General features: G+C 36.8%; 1 protein-coding gene across 1 annotated transcript; it reads left to right on the forward strand.

Moving 5' to 3' along the window:
- The first annotated feature begins 88 nt into the window (after window positions 1-88).
- Window positions 89-18,378, forward strand: patl1 (PAT1 homolog 1, processing body mRNA decay factor). The gene is made up of 18 exons (XM_056247234.1): window positions 89-220; window positions 975-1,077; window positions 2,429-2,817; window positions 4,722-4,796; window positions 4,886-5,083; window positions 5,929-6,030; window positions 6,692-6,778; window positions 8,279-8,472; window positions 8,557-8,707; window positions 9,683-9,797; window positions 9,962-10,059; window positions 10,299-10,358; window positions 10,847-10,992; window positions 11,764-11,923; window positions 12,266-12,391; window positions 12,483-12,574; window positions 15,268-15,417; window positions 17,846-18,378. The coding sequence occupies exons 1-18, from the start codon at window positions 206-208 to the stop codon at window positions 17,865-17,867; spliced, it is 2,283 nt and encodes a 760-aa protein (XP_056103209.1). The 5' UTR covers window positions 89-205; the 3' UTR covers window positions 17,868-18,378.
- Window positions 18,379-19,253: the final 875 nt, after the last annotated feature.

The following is a 19,253-nucleotide window of genomic DNA, read 5'->3' on the forward strand; positions in this document are numbered from 1 at the left end:
ACTGGATTTTCAAAGGGGGGAAAAAGCAAGCAAAATAAATAACATGGTCTCTAACAGAATCGTATCGTGATTTCACTTCACTCGAGAAAGAAAGACGCGTGCCGTCTCTTCAAGCTCGCGCGCGTGAGGAATCTTGTGCTGAAGCGCGCGCGGCGTCTCGCGCAGCAGCAGAATTAAACGAGATCATTTTTTAAAACACAGATACATGTTCCGTTTTCAGGTAAATATGTCCTTTCCTGATATGGTGTACGTCGAAATCGGCACGTTTAAAGAAAAGTAATGCGAAGGGTTCTGTTTTGAAGATTTATACTCAGATTTTGATGGAAAATTACGGCTTTGTTTTTCGACACCACAGTTAGCGAGCTAAAATTGTTTGGCCTAACCGTCCGTTTTCTCTAGTGCTGATATTGGATAAAATGTTAAAGCATCGTGAAATATGCTTGTGTCCTTGGCATATACCCTCCGTTTTGCGTTCAGTGTTGCCCAGATGTGTGATATTAAACCTTTGGCCTTGTTAGCATGTTAGCGAGGCCGCGCTAGTAACGTTACGTCAACTAACAAGAGCAATGTAAACCTACTGGGATAGTTTAAACTTTTCAAGCATTTTTAATTTATCTGGCGACTGTGGGTATGATTTTATCAGGGCAAAACAGTTTCTGCGAGATTTCTGATCTGTTTCGCAGTGTTCAATATCATCAAGTGTTATTGCGCTTAGCAGTTTACATAATCAGTGTATTGGTAACGTGTATTACGCATTTCTAATACCTGCTGATGCATCTTTTGTGTGTAAATGATTGAGATGAATACACCCTAACACTGAACATGTTAGTTTGGGGTGAGCACAAGCACAGTATTATAACTGTGGATGTGGACACACACAGCAGCATCTTTCCCTGAGATCTCCGTTTTCCTCCTCCCTTACTTTTCTATGACTTGCAAATTTACCCTATACTGTTTTCTGTGTTGTTTTGTAGTCTTTTGACGATGACTGCACCCTGGAGGAGGAGGAAGGGTTGGGAGAGGAAGAAGAGGAAATTGACCAGTTCAATGATGACACTTTCGGTGCAGGGGCCATTGGTAAATCTTACACCTGGGATTATGGGTTTGCTGTATTTGATAAGTGAATCTCTAAGGCCTCTAAATGACCAACATTATCAAAACCTTGCTGAAAAACTGGTACACAATCTACTAAAGGCCTTCTGCCCTCTGATTGTTTATACTTGTTTAGCAAGTAAAAGGCATTGTAAAAATGTCCACCCTCAGGTAATGGTACACGTGTAATTTTCCTGTGAATTCTTTAATTGTTTTGATAGAGTAACAGAAGAATGTCTTTTATATTGTTAGTAATGTCAAGACCTCAAGAAGAAGATTTAATGGACGGAAGCAACTTGGGTTTACTTGCTTATCAATACATCATTTTTTAGAAAGAAATCTTGTTAAAATGTATCAAATATGATCCATCAGGCTTTTGAGGAGCGTTTATTTGTTCATCTCGCAATCATCACTATATTGCACTGTATCATGTTTTACTCACACAATTACTGTACAAAAACTACAGAGATTTGATCTTAAAAAATAAGCAGTTAAATATAATCTTACCAAGACACATTATTGGGAGATATAGAGTGACAACTGAAATTGCATTTTATATACACTACTGTTCAATAGTAAGTCTCTTCTGCTCACCTAGACTGCATTTATTTGATAAGAAATATAGATTTTTTTTTAAATATTACCATTTAAAATAGCTGTTTTTTATGTTAATATTTTTGATCAAAGCTGAATTTTCAGCATCATTACTCCAGTCTTCAGTGTCACATGATCCTTCAGAAATCATTCTCCTAATATTATGATTTGATTGTCAATGTTAAAAACAGTTGTGCCGCCGCTTTATATTTTTGTGGGAGCTGTGATACGTTTTATTTTTCAGGATTCTTTGATGAATAGAAAGTTCAAAAGAACAGCTTTTATTTGAAATAGGAACCTTTTGTAACATTATTAATGTCTTTAATGTCACTTTTAAACAATTGAATGCAATAATTGCTAAATAAAAAGTATTAATATCAGTTTAGATTGACACTACAGTCATTTATTATATTCAACAACAACATCAGCTCATTCCATCTGTGGGTCATTGGTCATTACGCCCTTTTCTACATCATTGCACATGTGCAGAAATTTCAAGTTTTGATCAAGTGTTTACATGTCCCATCGAACGGATTAGAAAAGATTTATCCCACCGCCCTCAACCCGATTGAACTTTCAATGGGTTCGGGCATTTTAATTCCGATTGAGGTGTTTAGATGGAGCATTTCCATTCGGATCGGACTTTAAAATGGTTTGTAATCGGAATACAATGCTTCATGCAAACTCCCCTATTGACATCAGATAGTAACATCACCTCATTAAAGTATATTTTCCTCTCTAGATGATGACTGGCAGGAGCAGCACGCCCGCCTCGCAGAGCTCGACGAGCTGGTGCGAGATGATCTGCCGGGAGCAGACGGTGACCTTCCTCCTGCTGGCAGCAATGCCAAGCCTTCGCCCCTCCCTCCACCTTCCTCTTCCTCCCGGCTTTACTCTGACATAGATGAACGGGCTGGCGGTGACCTGGCGGAGTCATTGACTCGTCTCATCTTGGGCTCGGATCCTGCTATTGCCGGAGTGGGCACCGCCAGCTCGGACAGATCTCATCTTCCTCCGAAGCTGCCCGGTCAGACTCCTCATCCCTCAGCATTAGCTGGACTGTCTCCTCTGCAGTTGAGCTACCAACATCACCAGCATCTCCTGCACAGAGGGCCGGCTCCTCTTTCACAGGTTTGTGTGATTGTATCTAGGGATGCGCTGATATGCACATTTTGGCCGATACGATAATTCTTTATTTTTAAAAGCCGATAACCGATATATTGTCCGATAAATCTAAATCCAAATTTTTATATAATTTTTGAGAGCCTGATTACAAAAACAAAAGTCTAACCATTAAAATTCATGTCCCAAGCACACAATTATAATGATGATCTCATTATACTTTTAAGTAGCCTATATGACTAGACTTGCGCTTCACATGTTGCACGTAACTGTATTTTCCTTTTTTCTCAGCTAAAGGAAATAATCCATTATTTATCGGCTTTAATATATCGGAGAAATTTTCTTATTGGACCGATAACGAAAAACATTAAAAATGAACATATATCGGCCGATACCGCATTCCTAATCGTATCCCCACGATATTATGCCATTATTAATATGAATTAGTTTATAAATCCATTTGTAAATCAGACGCATGAAAATGTCATCATCAAATGTGTGGTCTGTCTGTAGCAGGGAACTTTTATAGGGTGTGGCCAGGGTCCGAAATTAACACCCGCCAAGCGCCAAATGCGGGTAGATTTTCCGTTTGGCGAGTAAATCTCAAAAGGCTGTCCGCCCCACTGGCGGGTGAATGTTCATACCAAAATAGTAATGTAATAAAATGTTTATTACAATTGCATTTTGTAATGTTATAAAATATCTGGCATGAGGGCTCGGATTTGTTGTGTTTGCCAGTAGGGATGGGAATTGAACTGCTGCGCGTGTGACAGGGCGCAACTGAAGAACGAGCAGAAAGAGAGAGCCCCGGTCGTGCGCGCGCACCTCTTTCTCTTCAGAGCCAGGCGAAAGTATAAACAAGGCTTTACCGTCTCCGAAGCGCTGTCTTGCTCTCTCTCCCTGGCACATATTAATAAAAATAAATCGGCATGATGGTAAAAGGTCAGAAGACCATAGTTTCATGTGGAGCATTCGGATTTTTTTTTCTGAATTACCGCTGGGTGTGAATTGTGCTAAAATACCTTATCTTCTCTGAAAAGCGTTCCGCACATTCAGCTGACATAAACCACACTTTAAATAAACGAAAAAACCTATCCAGTGATGAAATGTTTTCTGTGTTGACACAAATCTTGTGGGATGTCCTAGCTGCCGGGATAATCACACAACGCGAACACATCCGATAATGACACGTCCGATTCGCGAACTAATGACTCCTTTGAACTGATTCATTTTAATGAATGGTTAAAACAACTGATATTTCCAGTCCTTCAGTTACTGATCGGATCAGTCAAGAGTAAATGGAGTAGAAAAATAGGCAGAGTAAAAAAATTTTTTTTTTTTTTGTTGAAATAATTATAATATATTATTATTGCATATATTTTATTAAATATACAATTAATACATTTCATTTGTACAGAACTATTTTCATAGGCACCACCACAAAAATAGTATTTTAATGTGTGTAAATTGTGTAATATGTGTGTAAATAAAAGTAAAAATGGAAAATAATAGACCAGAAATATAATGACAAAAATGTTTAAATATACCTATATATAAATTAATGTATATGTGACACAAAAAGGCTGTTTATTATTTTGGCCGGTAAAAAATATGCTTGGCTGGTGGATTTTTTCATCTACCAGTCCCCGTGGCAGGTGAGCCAAAAAGTTAATTTCGGACCCTGGGTGTGGCATTATGCGATGTTGATTAATTGAAATAAAACTCAAAATCACAATATGGCTTATTGCGATTATTTAATAGCTAAGACTGTGATTTAATGAAATATAAAAAGCTGCGAGTTTCAAAGTGAAGTGTGGCACTGTGTTCTTTTATGTGTTTTCAATGTCAATTTTTTTTTTTTTACAGTTAAATTATAATAGTAATTTTTCTTGTTTTAATATTTCCCCCCATAGATAAACTCTCACAGTATTTGGGAGAACAATATGGGCTTCGGTCCTGTTAACTCTGGATTAGTCTCTCAAAAAGAGGTAAAGCACTTGTATATAAAAAGGCTTCTTCAAGTTAACTATAAAGTCTTTCAGTGCTGTTCTTCTAATCTTCTTGATTCACTACTCAGGACAAAACACTTATGTCCATTATCAAAGAGGTCGGGCTTCCAAATCGGCCTCCTAAACTCCGAGAAGAAGGGCGAGATTTGTCCGAAAGGGTTCCGCCTCCTCGGTCCTCCTCACCTGTGATTGGAAGTCCACCTGTAAGAGCTGTGCCTATTGGAACACCTCCAAAACAGCCCATGAGTCAAATCCTCAATCAGCAGGTGAGATGGCATCCTGTCCAAAATTTAAGACATTTATATTTTTCAGTAACCGGATGCATTAAATTGGATCAAAACTGACTGTAAAGATTCTTACATTGTTCTAAAAAAAAAAACTCAAATAAATGCTGCTCTTTTGAGCTTTCTATTCATTTAAGAACCATAAAAAATTCAACACTGAAAATAATAAATGTTTCTTGAGCATCAAATCATCATATTAGTGATTTCTGAAGGATCATGTGACACTGAAGACTGGAGTAATGATGCTGAAAATTCAGCTTTGATCACAGGAATAAATTACATTTTTACAATATATTCACATAGAAAACAGTTATTTGAAATTGTAATATTTCAAAATTTTAGAGTTTTTACTGTATTTTTGATCAAATAAATGCAGTTTTTGGTGAACAGAAGAGACTTGAAACAACAAAACATTATTACCTTTTCACTTCACTTGCTGGGAAAAAACGTTTTCAATGATCTCAACAGCTTTAAACCTACTGATATTTATCAAATTTGTTTATACTGTATGAATGGTTTCATTGATGCCTTAGTATTTAGTTTAAACATTTTTTTATTAAGACACCATTTTAAATGGTTTCAGACAGTTTGACCACCTGACATTTATGATGTTAAAGATCACAAAACATAATATAATATGTATTATTTAAATGTACTAAAAATGTATTCAAACTAAATAGGTTTTGTAGATTAAAGTGATTTATGTCATGAATTTATTAAATTATTTTAAAAGGAAATAATGCACAAAAAAATGCACGACATGTCATTGACCCTTATGAGTGATGCAAAAGATTTCTACTGAATCAAGATGTTTCTTTTGTCTTTAGAATAATCACCCTTCAGCCATTCACGTGAGAGCCTCTGTGCCACTGCGTTACCCACCTCCCTTCCCTGAGCGTCTGTCCCCCAACAACCTCCTCAGCATCGCTGTGAGTCCCAGATCTAAGTCAACATCAGACACCTGATGGTGGTGCTATAATACTGTGGACAAAGTGAACAATTTTGCACTTCCTATTTGCTCAACCTGGATGTGGCTCTCTTTAGGGGACATCTAATGTGTGACTTGCTTTTACAAGTCAAACAATATGGTTTCATATCTCTCTTTTTTTCAATCTTGATGAAGTTAGTTTATAGTTATTATTTATGGATTTTTCTATTGATATATCTGTTACCGATACCTTTCCAGTGATATCTTATTATTATTTGGTGTTTTTACTATTGGTATATCTGTTATACTTTACAGCTACTCTCTGGTTTATATGCTTCCATTCTCACACACACACACACACACACACACACACACACACACACACACACACACACACACACACACACACACACACACACACACACATATATATATATATATATATATATATATATATATATATATATATATATTATATATATATATATATATGCTGTCATCAGAATTGACTTATGTTGGCTGTTTGTTAGTTAGTTTGTTTGTCCTGTTTATTTTGCATTAAGCACATGTATATAGTCACAATTTGTGTTTGCATAATTATAAAAAAGGTTTCATGTCTATTTTGAATGTTTTTGAACAGTATTGAAATGATTTTGTTTCAGAACTCGCCGTTGTCTCATTCTCCGTTCCCTGCTGGTGTTGGTCCCGTTTTGTCTCAGATACAAAGAGCCCAAATGCTCAACTCTCAGGTGAGTGAATCCTCAAACCAGTTCCCAAGAATTTAATTAACAGATTTTGTTCTTGAATGTATAACTCTAGTATAGGATCAGAGAATTTCTAGACTTGACATAAACTGCTGTAAGATAAGACTTTAATACAGGATAGTAGACAGTATGGCACACACAGGATATAGTGTATATATACAGTCTAGGGGTGTAACGGTACACAAAAATCACGGTTCGGTACGTACCTCGGTTTTAAAGTCACGGTTCGGTACGTTTTCGATACAGCAAAAAGAAAGAAATGCCTGAGAAATTTCCTATTTGTTAAAAGAAAAAATATTTTTAAATAACTGAGTTTTCCTACATCTTGAAACTTTCAGGTTTATAAATGGGGGTCATCTTTGAAGGATGAACAAATAATGTTTTGGCCATCACATTAAAAATAACATTTAAATATATATTTATTTATATATTATTTGAGTTTTGAAGTGCTGGAAAAAGATGTGTGAAGTACTTTTCACTATTCCAGCCAAACTGGTTACAGTTAGTGTTACTATATTAAATCCATGGTGAATGTTGCTGGTCTGTGGACGTAAAGTATTACTAGTTCATTCACGGCACAATATTTCTCCTGGTTTCCACGTCAGCGCTGTTTGATCTAATAGAGATCTACGGTTAATAACGGAGAAATGTGAATGCTTCTTACTAGATCTCGCAGCGATGTTATTACTTCAGTGGCGAATTCAAATGTTTTTTTTTTACTGGATCTTAGTGCTGTGTAGTTACAGTGTCGCTTGATCGAGATCGGCGCTGGTCCGAACTTATAAACGATCCGTGAAGCACATAATGAGTAGCGGAGTTTCGTTCCGCTTTCATTACGCTTGCCATTTGATGTTGCGCAACGTTGTGGTGATCGCGCCAGCGCGAATTTTGTCGGCAGGAAAAGTGGTTCAAGGAATCGTTCGGTTTGTATGCGTACCGAACCAGAAGCCTCGAACCGAAACGGTTCAATACGAATACATGTACCGTTACACCCCTAATCAAAAATACCCCTAATACACCCCAGTCAAACCAAAATTTATTCAGGCACCTTCAACATTTCTCACATTATCACAGTTTATTCGCTATAGTTTAGAAAATGGTAATAAGATATGTCAAGAACTCAAGGTTAATTAAATCAGTTGATATTTCACTGGTTTTGTCCATCCTTCTGTTAGACTGTCTCACAAATTAATTATGTTGAATATCTGTCAGCTGTTAAATTTAAGTACATGATTAGATAATACCAATTTAGGTCGACCAATTACCAAGCGATGCTTAATTTTGTTCAGTCTGCGGTGTAAAAAGGTCGCATTAGCAATTTAAGAAAAAACACTTAAACAAAACATGGTCAGGTCAAAGTGTCTGAATAATTACATTTTACTTGTAGTCCACTGTATGAAGAATTTTTGGGTATAATGTCACAGTTTACTTTATTTTGCATAACACTCTCTTTTTATCTTGTGCTACGCTCTTCATGTTGGTCAGTTCCAGCGTGGTCCTGCTCCTCCATTATTACAGGGGGGCATTGGGGGTTTCAGGCCGTTCTTTGGGCAGTCTGGTCCTAGAATGGGTCCCCATGGGCCTCCTCTCAGCCACGCACCCATCCGACACAACACCACCCACCTGCACCCGCAGCACCGCAGGATGCTCAACCAGAGGATGCAGAACAGAGGCATGGGGTGGGTACCATCAGCTGCTTCCCTGGATCAAGCACCCCTTTGAAAAGCCCCATGTAAATGTTTCTGTGTCTCTCATGTGCTCAGTGATCACGTCGGCGGGAGAGGGGTCGGAGACAGGAAAAACCGAGATCCTTACAGCAATCTAATGACTCAAAGAGAGAAGGAATGGGTAGCGAGAATCCAAATGATGCAGCTTCAAAGCACCGATCCGTATTTGGATGACTACTATTACCAGGTTATCACTCTTCTACCCACATGCACAAAGACTGACACGACATTCAAAATGAAACCCTTTTAGGCCATGAGACGGGACCCCAAATTTGGGCTACCGGTACCATTTTGAGGGATTACATTTCTTTTTGATTTTCATGAAGGTACACATCTCTAGTGTTGGAAAATGTGTGATAGCATCCGATCCATGGTAGCTTTCATTAGAAATCAACACTTATATCATCCTACCTCAAGGTAAGGTGTTCAGTGACTACAAGAGAGAAAAATGTATCCTTTTATAATTTTAAAAATTTATTAAAAAAAATTATGAAAAATTTTATTCTAAAATTTTTATAACATTTAAAATGTATTTAAAGATAAACAAATTCATTTATCCTTTTTCTTGACATATGTTTGAAAATCGTCCTCCGTAACCAAAAACTACCTTGAATCTAATGCTATCACACATTTTTCAAATACAGGGTCATATACCTACACAAAAATCACCATGCGGTTTAATCCCTCAAAATGGTACCAATCAACCCTCTGTCTCACGGCCTATTTGTAATTGTGCAACTATAGTAGTCATCATTTGAAGTGGATTAAAAAAGTTAATCAAAGTTGTCCTAAGACAAGAACGGGTATTGTTCAAAATTCATGTACAACTTTGAAAGGTTTTAATCCACTTCAGATGTTGACTACTGTAGCATAGGACATGCTATTAACATGTATCTACAGTTACCTAGCATCTTATCTAACCTTCAAGCTTTTAAAACCATTTCAATCTTAAATTCTTCAAACTTACAGCTTTTTAAACTTTAAAACTTTCAGACTTATCAAGCCAACATCAAAGTTTGGTCTACAAACTTTACAATCTGATGATTTTCGATTGCTGCTGTGACTAGTTCTTTTTTTTTTAATGTGAGCAACATCATTGTAAATTTATTGTGGTTGTATTGCCATTTATGGTTGATGATGCTTAACTATTCTTATTTTGCAGAATTACTATGAGAAATTGGAGAAGCGTCAGGAGCGGGACAGAGACAACCGGAAGGAACACACCACCAAACTCATCACTCCTCAGGTGGCCAAACTGGAGCACACCTATCGGCCAGGTAAAAACAATACGCAACACAGTGACCTTTATTAAAATTTCTGTCTTAACAATCGCGTAAGTTCAACCAGGGTCCAAAATTAATATTTTGTTAATTGTACATTTATTTCAGGACATGATGTGTCAAGTGGTCTAATACTCTGTGTGATTGTTTTTGGTTCTCAGTGCAGTTTGCCGGATCGTTAGGAAAACTCACTGTCTCCAGTGTGAACAATCCAAGGAAAATGATTGATGCCGTGGTAACCACTCGCAGTGATGATGAGGTCAGAACTGTAAAATCCCACCCCTTTTACATAGTCTCTTATATAAAACCACTTATGAGGCTCTTCTCATGATATGTATATTTTGGAAACTGTTTTGCAAAAATGCAAAAAAAAATCACCACAGAATCTTTCTTAACCTAGTAATGTTTTTGTTCTTCATGAATAACTGGTTTATTCAAAAAGTATATGTTAGGGAATGGAACAGTTTCTTTGTACCAATGTTCTTGGTCATTTTACAGGAAAAAAGAGAGAAGCAGGTGTGGAATAAAAGACGACAAATCCTTTACACTGTGGAGAAGGTAAGAGTGTAAATAAAGAAATAATGAGCCTTTATAGCTATTAGCCATGTAGGCTGTCAAATTAAAATTAATATTTTTATCAAATTTACATATGTATCGAATTTAAAATAAATCCACATTTATTTTAAATATGTTCTCATTCCACTAAATGCAAAAAAAGTACTCTGTGTGATCGGTGCTTCGGCTCTTTGTATTAATCTATGCATAAATACATGATGCTGTTATGTTTATAATTGTTTATGCAATTTATGAAATATTAGATTTATAAACGTTAGTTTAAAGCTATTCACTTTTTCATTTCATTGCTTTGAATAAACAATTTAATGGCAAAAGTTTTTTTCCCTCTAACTGAAACAAGGCCTTTTAAATTAGAATATAATTAGAATATTAGTAATATTTATGTCTAAAATTGAGTTTTTCAGCCATTTTGAGAGCACTAGTAGCCATAGTAGTATTTTTATTCAAATTCTGTGTATGTTGTTATGCAGATGTACAGTCTACTGCTAGAAGTGCAAGACTTTGAGAAGAAGTTCTTGCAAACCCCTGAGCTCCAAAGAGATGCCCTGCTAGAACAGCATAAAACCCACACGCTGCAGCTCTACAACTCCCTCCGAGAAAAAGAGTGGGACGACCGGTGAGTGCCACAGAAGAGCCACACGACTATAGGCATACACTTGCTTGATTAAACTAATTAAAGCCCAGTCCGGGATCATTTGACTCAAATTCTGGACTGTTTTGACCATTTCTGAATAAGCAACCTAATTGAGAAATACTTTAAAATCCCATTGTTGTAATAAGTATATAATCACTTTTAAAAAAAATAATTAAGACCTGGTTTCACAGACAGGGCTTAGATTAAGCCAGAATTAGACCTTAGCTCAATTAAGACATTTAAGTAGCTTATAAATGTGCCTTAAAAAACATTACTGATGTCCATCTTGAGACAAAACAATGAGACAAACTTATTTGTTTAGGGTAGCTTTTACATAATTGTTTATAATTGTCTTATTATTATTAATCCTATATTTCATAATGTTTTTATTTTTTGTATTTCATTACGTTTTTCTGTCAGTAATGCATTGTTTGTTTAATTGTATGTTTTATGTTTTTGTTCTTGTGAAGCACTTTGAGATACTTTTTAAAGGCGCTATATAAAATAAAGTTTATTATTATTATTATTATTATTATAAAACAATGGCACTGACATATTTTAAGATATATCAGTATAAGTCGGTCAAACATGCATTTTAGTCTGGGACGAGCTTAAGCCTTGTCTGTGAAACCGAGGTCAAGTGTGTTAAACAGCATAGTTTTTGCTTTAGTCAAGAATTGTGTGAAATCACTGATATTGGTATGGACTTCTGAAGATTTGCGATCGTAACAGACCGACTCCATCCCTCTGCAGAGTGAGTGATGAGCAGTGCTTGATGATCATGTCAGTGCGTAAAGGGAAACGCCTCATCTCCAGACTCCTCCCCTTCCTGCCACAGCCTCAGGCTGCTGCTGTTATCATGGGAATAGCCAGGAACCTTCCAGCCCTGGCCAAGAAAGACAAACAAGACCAGGTATAACCGCAGACGATGCATCTTAAGCCGGGGACACGCTTAACGACTGTAAGGCCGATTATGAATGTAATGTATGTTTGATACTTACGACTGATCATGCCCAAACGCGCCAAGTCAGAGACAGTCGGTGTTTAAAGTCGTTGGAAACAGTCTGTAAGTGTGTTCAGTAAATGTTTCAGCTTGTCGTTAAATGTGTCCCCGGCATTAGTGAATGGAATAAGATGTGTAAACCCTGCTGTGAATGCAATTCAATGTAGCAAGTCTTATAGGTTAAGGGTAGCACTCGGATAAAGGAGTGTGCTTTTATCTTAAATTTCCTCGCCTGCATGTTTTCTTTCTTAGGTACTGTGTTGGTTGGTGGAGCCAGTCACAGCTGTAATCCAGGCCATGTCGAGTACTTCCCTCACTGACCTCCTTCAGGAGCTGCAGGGCAGGGAAGGACAGCTTCCCCTCGTGCTGCAAAATAAGGTGTCACTGGCTAATTCATTTATTTTTATAATGGCATAGTGAATCGACCTTGTTTGACTGACTAAACCAAAGATGATGTTGTGTTTGTCAGTTCGGCGTGACGCTGCTGTATCTGATCCTGAGTGAAGGAGAGCGGATGCAGAGCTCGGATCCCAACTGTCAGCTCATGGATGATAACCGCTGGTGAGCATCTGTCTATTAAACCAGTTAAACTCATATAAATGCTAGTCTTTTCAAAGGCTTTCTTGAAATAAATCATCATTAGTTTTTGGGAGTGTGGGGTTTATCAAATCTTGTCTTAACTCTGTGTCCTGTTCTTCTATGAGAGAAATATTATTTTCAGTCAAAATGGGGGGAAATGTGAATAACTGTGTTGCAGGTTGATTAAAGGTGTGCACCTAAACATGTTCAGTTAGGGTCTGCAGTGCTCCTAGTAAAACCAATTCGTCTGGAACGCTTGCCATAACATGCTGACTTACGTGGACTAACTTTTATTTGAGGAAATCTGTTTATAATAGGCTATTAGGTTTGAACTTATTGGTTCTGCAATTTGTCCTTGATTCAGATTATTTAAATAAATGGCTAAAATGGCTAATGTTGCTTAAGATTAATATACAATGATCATAATGCAAGGCAAGCACATCGGATTTTTCTGAACTGTTTTTAGCAGCATTCAGTATAAGGTTTGACTGTTCATAGATTGAGTAGTCTATTTCAAATGGATCCCCATATACAGATGCATGGGGGTGGGACTAGTTGCGCATATCCCTAAAGATTACCTTATAAAAAAAAAAAGTTCACTTTAACAAGTTATGTATGCATAAATGTGTGAAAATCAATATTTCAAAACATTTTACTTATTGTATGTATTGAAAACACACTTCTTTTTTTGACACTCAATGTATAATGCTTTTGACTGAGGATTTTAGGGGAGGAGAACAAAGTAATTGTTTATAGGGAATGTTAACTGTGTTTAAGATGGGGATGCACTGATACCATTTTTTCCGATCCGATACCAAAACTTCTGAGTATCGACCGATACCCGTTTCTTTTTAAATCAAGTAGAGTTTTTATAACTCTGTGTTGAACTCATAATTACTCATTTGTGTGTTGAACACAATCTCCTTAATACAGACAACTTCATTATAAAGAAAAACAACAAATAAAAAATATATATGATCATAATCTATGACAAAAATGCTATTATAAACTTGATTAGTGGATAATTCAGCAGTAAAATTTAGTCTAGAAAAATCATGAGTGCACAATAATTGTATAAAATCTGAACATTTAGTGAAAAAAACATTTAGTGGGGAACAAATAAGAAGCAATAAGTGTAGCACTAAATCTGGCAAAACGTTACACATTGCTCTTTGTATTGTTGTAAAATACATTCATGAAAAACAAGATAACAAAAACAATAATATATTTTATATATAGCCTACTATAAAATTAAGACATTTTTTAAATGTATAGCACAGCTGTTTAATGAGGCAGCAACATATGATAGATTGGACAGATTAAGAAAGTCTATTAAAAATCTTTTATTGGGAAAAAGTATTACGATATGAAAGTCTCCAATTCAGTGCGGCACATGGGGCTTATGCGCATCCCGAGCGCAGAATGATGCGCTTGAAGCAAGTCACAGCGCATCGTGTCCGCATTGAAAAGTTCAAAGCACAAAGGAAAGACATATTGATGCGTAGTGTATTATTCATTATCTATCTACTATGCAATAGTTTATTGAGCCTTTTCTTTTAACAGTTTTAAATTTCAGTTACTGTGTGTGTGTGAAGAACAATTATTGTGCTCTGACTCTACTCTAGTGTTGTGATCTAACAGACACCTGGTAGAAAGGTACAGCAATAAAGTCCAGCAAGATAGCCATTTTATGCAAAACCATAGACCTTTATCTACAGATCAAGTATAATAATAGTAACATTGGAGCACATTGGAGTGAGTTTCATCGTGTTGACTGTCGTAACCGAACACGACGCGCTGTTTGATGCTGAATGAAGAATGACTGACAGCCGCAGCGCAGGGAAAAGTTTACGTGAACTTGAATTTAATGACTTAAATGTTCATTTCTACCTTCAGAACACTTATAATATAGTGCACGAAAACTTTATGGTGCTTTATAATGTTTTTGTGCCTTTTGTGGGGCTTAACAATAACACAGAATAGTATACACACAATATCAGATTTGGATCGGTCTCGTCTCCGGCAAAGAATGGGAGTATCGGACCGGCGCATCCCTAGTTTAAGAATGTAAGGGGATGAACTGAAGGTTTCAAGAGGGTCGCTGACCAACGGAGGTCATGCTGTTCGTGTAAGAGCTACATGTTGACTGAGATGCATGAAAATGTTGGCACTCAACTGAACACAAGCCTCCTCCTTCCATCACACGCTTAATAGATATATTGTTTATTTTATCTCTCCCTCTCATGTTTCAAGGTAGTCTGCGAATACTGTCAGAAAGAGCTAGTGAATTATGCCTCTCTCTGTAGTCAAGGTCAGTAAGCCTAGGGAGAGTCTAGGAAGTCAGATCAAATATTTCCAATTAAAAATGATTTATGTGCATAAGGTAAGCACAGTATGGGATGTTGAGGAAGACCAAAAGGTGAAGCAGAAGAGTACATGCAGTATATGGCAAAATGATGTTGGAGGCTTTATGATAATCTGTTTATTTGTTTTTTCAATCAACTTTGAAAGTATTTGTTCAACAATATTAATATGTATGTATTTTAAAGCTCTCTGAGGTACACTTTGGTAGTACCCTGGATCGCTATTACAGATACATAAATCGTATTTGATTGCCTGACAATTTTATAGGTGAATTTCCACCACACTTCCCAGTCTTTTCTTTCTGTTTCCAGGACTGAGTTGGTGTTCTCTGTGACCCGGGAGCTTTTGAAGGTCCCGTCCTCTGCGCTCTCATCACCCCTGTTCACTCCTCCAAACCTAGTGTCGCTGTTCTCTCGATACGTGGACCGGCAGAGACTCGAGCTCTTGCAGGAGAAGCTACAGTGAGTTTGCCCACAGAAACACACACAAGCTCATGGTTTAAAGGGGCACTTGGCAACTATTTCAGCTTAATAAAACCGTTTAGAAATCATTTGGATGGTTAAATAACCTGTTCTGGAGAGAATGGTGAGTTTCCCCGCTCCCCCCAGCGTCCCCAGGCGGAAAACCAACCTTGCAACATCAGGACTAACGTCCCGCAGAGTTGGAAATAGGAAGTCTCACGAGAAGCGAGAACGAGCGAGAAACACAAACTGCTTTATGGCAATTCAACATAATTCTATGATACTGTGTATGATGTATTATCCGCTCGGTAGACATAGCTCCACACGATAAAGTTGGCCGGCTCCGATAATAACAAATGCACATGAGCAGCGGTAGAAAGCAGGTGAAAGGTGCCGCAAGTGAGTTTTTTTATGACAGTGTTGTGAAATATACGCCGCACAGCTGTAGGGGGAGCTCGATGGGAAAACATGTGACAACAAAAGTGAAAATCAGCGAAGAAATGGCTAGAGTTGCCAAGTTCCCCTTTAAAATGGATATAAATAAGACTCATATTAATAAAATATTCAATTTTCGAGATATATTGCCTGTGTATATTTGTGATTCCCATTTTTCTCAGTATATTAGTTAAAAAGTCTGTCTACCTACCAAAAATAGTTTTATTTATCCATTTATCAATCAAGAATAATTGTATCCATCGGTCTATTGAGAATTTATTTATTTATCCATCTATCTATCGAGAATATATTAGGGCTGTCAGCGTTAACACATGAGATTAATTCAAAATCAATCCTTAACGCGTTAAAATAAATGAACGCAAATAAATTAATGAAGCAAGCGAAAGTGCATCATTAGTGTAATTTTCATCACGTTGTTAAAGTCAGGAGTTTATCAAACTGAGCGCAAACACCTGTAATCCTGGTAGGTGGAAATTTCTATTCTAACCCTTTAACGCTTCTCTGTTTGTGATCAGATCATTGTAAGCCACTAAACTCCAATGATCCAGTAAGCAAATTCATGCAAACAATCAGTCCAAAACAGTGCTTATGTAAATAAAACCAGGCTGATTACATCAGAGATGGCAGAGAGAATAAAGACTCTCGTTGCATTTTCAGTGAATTATTCATTCCTGTGTTTCTCGCTTTAAAATACGAGCTCTGCATATTCTGTGATTGCTGTTACAGGAAGCATTGTGAGTCAATTATTACAGATGCGCAAACAAATCATATGTTTTGTTTGACACATTTCAGTACATGGTTTCCGCACACAATCAGGATAATGTTTTGATTTGTCATGTTTAGTAATTCTGAATGGATCCGTGTGCTGTAGTAAGTACTGTATATGCAGTCAAGTTTCTCTTTAATCTTCACGTGGTCCGGTTCGGTATCGCAAAAATGTAAACAAGCTCTTTGCTGTTGCACCGTACACTAGGGCTGTCAACGAATATATATTCGAATAGTTTTAAAAATCTGAAATTCGAAGGTGAAAATTAATATTCGAACGTGGAAAAACACGCCCGCGGTAACACTGTCTGCTGCGAGTGGGCACGCTGCCTGAGGGAAAGTTACTAAAGTGTAGGCTTACTGTACTGACTAAATAGATATTGCATGAATAAGGTAGGTTAGATACAGCAGTTTCATGCACTGCTGGCGTACACTGGTTTGATTATTTACCGTTTCATGTCAAGGAAAACTTCCATCTTTACCACAGCACAGCTCGCTCGGAGCGTTCAATGTCGGTTTAATATACTGTAAAACTTCAATTAATGTTAATAATATTTGTTTCAATCACTAAATGAAGCCTGCTATATTTGGGACAAAAGTCGCGACCTTAAATTGCTTGCACAAAACTCTTGATCAGCACTCTTGTTGTTCATTTAAACCGTTATGCGCAGAGAGCGTGAGGGCGAGAGAGAAAGAGTGCCTGCGAGTGAGCTTGGCATCTCAAGTAAATCATTAGTTGATTTACTTGTTGTTGTGTAGGTAATACGTTGTCAAATATGTTTAAACTTAAACTACCTATACAAGTAGTTATGTCTCTTTGTGTTAATTTGTCCTGTTATTGACACAATGCGTGTCATTGACAAAATGCGCGACCATATGTTGGAATAGTCCGAATATGTGTTTTTTTTTAGGGAATATTCGAACGTCATTTTTGAGCAATTTTGACAGCTCTACCGTACACGTACTATACACTGTGAAATCTGAAAAGTTTTTTTTCATAGGTGCTTTGGTTTGCATAAATTTATGCATTTATATAATTTGGTTATTTGGTGTCCTTTTGGAGTCTCCTTTTTTGAAAGACCTGAATTTACCTTGAATAAAGCTTTCACAAAATACAGTGTTCTGATGGTTTACTTTGCTGGATATAGCAAATGATGACAATTGGGCGTTTTCGTTTATATTTATATTTTTTCTTTCTTTTTTCCAGGATCACATCCCTGTCCAGGTAGAAGTGACTTCAAACGTGGCAGTCGTCGAGAGACGGACTGTTAGTGTATTTGTGAACGAGCAGTTTTATGTGTGATGTATGTTGGCGAGTGAAGCCAGGTCATTTTTCCTTTCTTGTTATAAGAGTCACAATAGGTAAGAATAATGTTTAAATGGTTATAAAACTGTTGTCCATAGGTTTGTTAAGGCGATCAGGTTTGTGTATTTTAGCTTCTGTTAGGGTCAGGAGCCAGGACAGGGACCTCTTTGTGTGGCCACATTTCCCTGTGAAATGGCTCAATCTAGACAACATCAGACCTTATTTATAACACATAGATTCGAGGAGAAATTTGCTGTACATTAATATCTTAATTTTTCTTATACACTGCAGCTTGAGGTATGTTTGCAAAAGAGTGAATGTGCAAGTGTGTCTGAGTTTAAATGAAGGTCTGAACAAAGGTATTCTTCATTTTTAAGTATCTTGACATGATGCCTGTGTTAAAACATGAAATTAAAACTTTCTATTATACAAAGTTGGGTTGTGGTGTTTGGGTCTCTTCAGTCAGTGCTCTGGGTTTCAACACTCAGGATCATTTGTTTTCATTCTCATGACAATTAAGCACATTTTCCTTTCAAGTTCTAATTACTGTTATCAAATGCATGTTTTGACACATTTTTCTTGTATACGGTATACTACTTTTATTATAACCATTGTTCTCAGTGGTGATTCCCTTTAAAGTAACACAAGTAGAACAAATATGTCCATAATGTCTAATGGTGGCAATACATTTTAGTTTTAAAGGTTGGCTGAACTTTAAATAATTTTGCCATAACTTCATAAGTTCTAGACTCATCCAACTTTATCTCCAAAAAGTGACAAATATTACCATCAAACTATGTTAAAAATCCAAACCATTATAATTTATAAAAATCATTTTTTAAATAATATTATAGTGATACTTTCTTTGCACTTTAGATATTTTATTTTTTGGCATGGAGGTCTTTTTTTGTGTTTTTTTTTGTGGCATGGAGAGTTTTTCTCTTTAACATCTATCTCACACAAGCCGATAAGCGTTTTTTTTTTCCTCCTAAGGCCGTAACTGTTGTCTGCACAGTAAATTTCCATTCCTTTTGTTTAGACCTCTTGTTTAATGTGTTTCCATTCAGATTAGCTTTGATAGTCAAAACTAAGATTATTCAGTATAACTGCTCTTTTCTTATCCCTGGTGACGTCATGGTTTGTAGAAATGAATACTGTAGGATCACATTAGATCTGGCATAGAGAAATCTATCACAAAACATACATACAGCACATAACAATACATATGCAGGTATTCTGGACCTTTTCAGAAATAAAAGGACCTTTTCTCTACACATGGTCGGTGTGCTAAAGCAGTGTTTTTATAACG

The sequence above is a fragment of the Rhinichthys klamathensis genome, unplaced genomic scaffold (assembly GCF_029890125.1).
Source record: "Rhinichthys klamathensis goyatoka isolate OS25496 unplaced genomic scaffold, OSU_Roscu_1.1 h1tg000044l_1, whole genome shotgun sequence".
NCBI lineage: Eukaryota > Metazoa > Chordata > Actinopteri > Cypriniformes > Leuciscidae > Rhinichthys > Rhinichthys klamathensis.

Excerpts from the sequence above, each read along its gene's own strand:
- patl1 (XM_056247234.1), top strand. Across the intron at positions 10,993-11,763 it reads GAAAAAGAGTGGGACGACCG|AGTGAGTGATGAGCAGTGCT; the intron begins GTGAGTGCCACA and ends ATCCCTCTGCAG. Across the intron at positions 11,924-12,265 it reads AGAAAGACAAACAAGACCAG|GTACTGTGTTGGTTGGTGGA; the intron begins GTATAACCGCAG and ends TTTCTTTCTTAG.